General features: G+C 69.8%; 1 protein-coding gene across 1 annotated transcript; it reads left to right on the top strand.

Annotated features, from left to right (window-relative positions):
• Positions 1-44: 44 nt before the first annotated feature.
• On the top strand, positions 45-1,762 carry LOC113980189 (5-oxoprolinase-like; the record flags this gene model as incomplete). The annotated part of the gene is made up of 2 exons (XM_027707418.1): positions 45-258; positions 1,573-1,762. Coding segments are annotated over 2 exons (404 nt in total), but the record flags the coding sequence as incomplete, so codon positions are not given.
• Between the last annotated feature and the right edge of the window lie 377 nt (positions 1,763-2,139).

Genomic DNA, 2,139 nt, shown 5'->3' with positions numbered 1-2,139 from the left:
CGGTGTCCCCGCGGTGTCCCCAGGCACAGCGGGATGTCCCGGAGATGTCCCCGCGGTGTCCCCACGGTGTCCCCGCGCTGTCCCCAGGCACAGCGGGGTGCTGTCGGCGCTGGGCCTGGCGCTGGCGGACGTGGTGCAGGAGGAGCAGGAGCCCTGTGCCCTCCCCTACGGGCCCGACTCCTTCCCCCGGCTCGACGGGCGCCTGCGGGAGCTGGAGCGGCGCTGCCGGGACGCGCTGCGGGAACAGGGGTTCGCCGAGTGAGTGCGGGGACGGCGGGGCACGGGGACACCGCGACACCGGGGAGGGGGGGCCCGGGGATGGGGGGACGCGGTGGCGGTGACAGTGACACCAGGGATGGGGGGGTCTGGGGATGGAGGGACGCGGTGGTGGTGACAGTGACACCAGGGATGGGGGTCTGGGGACAGGGGGACGCGGGGGCGGTGACGGTGACAGCAGGGACAGCGAGTCTGGGGACAGGGAGACGCGGTGACAGTGACACCAGGGGTGGGGGTCTGGGGACAGGGAGACGCGGTGACAGTGACACTGGAGATGGAGGGTCTGGGGACGAGGGGACACGGGGACAGTGACAGTGACACCAGGGATAGGGGTCTGGGGACCAGGGGGACACGGTGGTGGTGACAGTGACACAGGGATGGAGGGTCTGGGGGTGGAGGGACGCGGTGGCGATGCCAGTGACAGCAGGGACGGCGGGTCTGGGGACAGGGAGACGCGGTGACAGTGACACCGGAGATGGGGGATCTGGGGACAGGGGGACGCGGTGGCGGTGACAGTGACAGCAGGGATGGGGTTCTGGGGACAGAGGGACGCGGTGACAATGACAGCGGAGATGGAGGGCCTGGGGACAGGGGGACGCGGGACGGTGATAGTGACACCAGGGATGGGGGGTCTGGGGACAGGGGGACGCAGTGGCGGTGACAGTGACACCAGGGATGGGGGTGGGGGGACGTGGTTGCAGTGACAGTGACACCGGAGATGGAGGGTCTGGGGACGGAGGGACGCGGGGGTGGTGACAGTGACACTGGAGATAGGGGTTCTGGGGACGGGGGGACACGGGGGCGGTGACAGTGACACCAGGGACGGGGGGTCTGGAAATGGAAGGACGCGGTGGTGGTGACAATGACACCAGAGATGGGGGATCTGGGGACACGGGGACGTGGTGGTGGTGACAGTGACACCAGGGATGGGGGACAGGGGACGGGGGGCTGTGGTGACAAGTGACACCGTCGCTGGGGTCCCGGGGTTTGGGGACATGCGGTGGCGGCGCTGGTGACACTGGGAATGGGGGCACGGGGACAGGGCGGTGACACGGCGGTGCCACCGGGGGTGGGGGACAGGGGGCTGGGGACAAGCGGTGGCGGTGACAGCGGGGACGGGGGGACACGGGGAGAGTGACACTGGGGATGGGGGACAAGGCACGGGGACACGCGGGGACGGTGACACGCGGGGACGGGGACAGCGGCGACAGCGACGCGGGGGGGGGGGGACAGGGGCGGGGGGTGTCGTGGCGGTGACAGCAGGGTCAGGGTGACGCGGTGCCGGTGTCCCCGCAGGGAACAGATCCAGACCGAGTCCTTCCTGCATCTGCGCTACGAGGGCACCGACTGTGCCCTGATGTGCTCGGCCCGCGGGCACCCGGCACATCCCGGCTCCTGCCGCGCCGGGGACTTCCTGGCCGCCTTCACCGCCCGGTCAGTGCCACCAGCTCTGTCCCGGTGCCGCCATCCCGCTCCCAGCGCCATGGTCTCCATCCCGGCACCGGGATTTCCCGTCCTGCTGCCACGATCCCTGTCCGGGTGCCGCGGTGCCGCTCCTGGCACCGGGATCCCCCGTCCCAGCACTGTGATCCTTGTCCTGGCACCGGGATCCCCATCCCAGGGCCGATTCCCCTCCCCGGTGCTCTGAGTCCTGTCCCGTGCTACGATCCCCCACTGGGACCGTGATCCCTGTCCCAGCACTGTGATCCCCCGTTCTGGAACCACAATCCCCATCCCGACACCGCTGTTCCCATCATCCCAGTGTCACAATCCCCATCCCAGCGCCACTGTTCCCATCCTGATTCCACAATCTCCATCCCGTCCCCACTGTCCCCATCATTCCAGTGCCACAATCCCCATCCC

This window comes from Neopelma chrysocephalum, unplaced genomic scaffold, assembly GCF_003984885.1.
Source record: "Neopelma chrysocephalum unplaced genomic scaffold, ASM398488v2 Primary Assembly neopelma1_92951, whole genome shotgun sequence".
Lineage (NCBI taxonomy): Eukaryota > Metazoa > Chordata > Aves > Passeriformes > Pipridae > Neopelma > Neopelma chrysocephalum.
Note: the sequence above shows the minus strand (reverse complement) of the source record. Positions and strands in the feature narration are given on the sequence as shown.